Source organism: Capsicum annuum, unplaced genomic scaffold (assembly GCF_002878395.1).
Source record: "Capsicum annuum cultivar UCD-10X-F1 unplaced genomic scaffold, UCD10Xv1.1 ctg72602, whole genome shotgun sequence".
NCBI classification, from domain to species: domain Eukaryota; kingdom Viridiplantae; phylum Streptophyta; class Magnoliopsida; order Solanales; family Solanaceae; genus Capsicum; species Capsicum annuum.
The window spans coordinates 1-2069 of record NW_025882537.1 but is presented as its reverse complement, the minus strand read 5'-3'; the positions used below and the strand labels follow the sequence as shown (position 1 = coordinate 2069).

General features: G+C 36.8%; 1 protein-coding gene across 1 annotated transcript; it reads right to left on the bottom strand.

The window, feature by feature from the left end:
- Positions 1 to 14: 14 nt before the first annotated feature.
- Positions 15 to 1883, bottom strand: LOC124885441 (AT-hook motif nuclear-localized protein 9-like; the record flags this gene model as incomplete). The annotated part of the gene is given in 3 exon segments (XM_047405001.1): positions 15 to 491; positions 808 to 969; positions 1754 to 1883. Coding segments are annotated over 3 exon segments (523 nt in total), but the record flags the coding sequence as incomplete, so codon positions are not given.
- Positions 1884 to 2069: the final 186 nt, after the last annotated feature.

Sequence of the window (2069 nt, the reverse complement as noted above, 5' to 3'; positions counted from 1 at the left end):
GAAGAGTCTGTATCTAGAAGACAAACAACAATATGGTCCATATAACATGTTCCGCGCGCTAACTAAAGCCTCCAGCATGAATTGAACTACTAGAGTAGAAAAGCAGATACATGTTAAACTGCAAAAGGCTCCTATATCACTACAATCTAAGATGGCTTGCTGATGGTTACAAGAACATGTCTCGTGTCAAGATGGTAGGACTGGAGAAATCAGAACACAATATATACAGTGCTCACTCGTCTACCTACAATTTGACGTAGTCATCCTCGCATCAAATCAATGTCAATATGGCCAGTTTGTAGATCCATCTGCCTTGAACTAGGCCATATTCCCATTGAAGAGGATGGTGTGAGATTCTGGTTCGAAAGAGCATCAGGTGGATTTACGGAATTGTCAGTGGTCTGAACATCTGAAGTTCCTGCACTCTGTACACTTTCTGCAGCTCTTTTCTTTGCCTTTGAACTTGAGCATAAGAAGCTTCCCACTATTACCTAAAGTCATTCACTTTCAATATAAGGCTTTCGAGGGGTAAGTGACAACAACTCTAAGGATCTGAAATTCCTTTTAGGAAGACCAATTTCGTCATGATTTAACAATGATCACACAACTATATAGATCTAAAACCAGCCAAACTTTTTGAGATTCAAAGGTGCGAGTAGATTAAAATGGGAGCAACCTTATAAAGTTTCATACTAACTTGCAAATGAATCATCATAGTATCGTAAGATGAAGACAGCCAATTACCTAAGTGTTTCCTTTCGAAGACATAAAACAGATTTCAATAAGACAGAAGGATTGAAATAATACCTGAATTGGACTTGCTGCAATTAGAACACCTCCAACTCCACCACCTATCACGCGACCATCTGGACTAGCAAGAGAAACACTTAGGCTACCAATCCTACCCCGAGATCCACCACTATCATCGACCAAGAAAGAGCCCGATAGACATAATATCTCAAATCGTCCCTATATGGAATAAGAACATACGCTTGGAAGATCATTTTGGCAGAATAAAGATGGAAAAAGATACATAGATTATCTTAAATGCCCATATACAGGAGCTAATAGAAAGAGAGGGCTACTCGCCTATGAGGGGTAAATTAGGTTAAACGCAATAACATACTTAAATCAGTACTTAACTAGATTACAAGCTCCTAATAAAAAGAAAACTCTAACCATTTTAATAAATGGTTCCCCCCACCCCCCACCCCCCCTGGGTTCCGGAAAACTATACCAGGAAACTGAGAAAAAGTGAGAAAGCACTGATCAACGAGTTTGTTAAAGATACAGGCACAAAAATCCCAGAATCTGCAATCATAGGTATGAATCGACTAGTTTCCTCACTATTGTAACATGAATTGTCAAATCAAGGAAAAGTGACTCTAGTGAATTAAAACATTTATACATAAGAATCAAGAAAACAACCTTAAATTCTAGGCCTCAGAATTCTTAACCTATGTGTTACGTTATTTTTCAAATATTAAGGACATTGGAAACCAAGTCTCAAAGTTATTTCAGGGTTACTAACACATCCATATAAAGTTATTAGGCCAAAAAATTATTGAAAACACTAAATTTTTCTAACCATTCGCAAAAAAATCAATTTCATCGTTGCATCTCAAGAAAAGATGACAATTTCCTGCAAATCAGTCTAAATTATAGACATTTATGCTCTCCATTTAGGAGATAGCAACTTACTGTTATCAGCCTGAAAAATTATAATTTTGGAATTTAATGTTAGTCTTCAGACCTCATATGTAACAGTGCCACCAGAAGTTGATGGCTGACGGAGAGTTACAGTGGAGACGACGCCATTTGCCGATAAAATACATATTGATCTAGGCCCTTGTTGTGAAAATGACATTATTTTTGTTGTGATGTCCTGCGGTAAATGGAAACAAATCCTTCCATTAATATTGTTAGGCAGAATTAAAATTAAAATAGAGAAGTAACTGAATGTCCGAAAGAGTACTAATTAAAGGTAACCCATAAGCAGTTTTTCCAAATTGAAGTTATAGCAATATTCTATTGTGCTCAAGGCCTTCTGCTTTATACAAATAATTGGA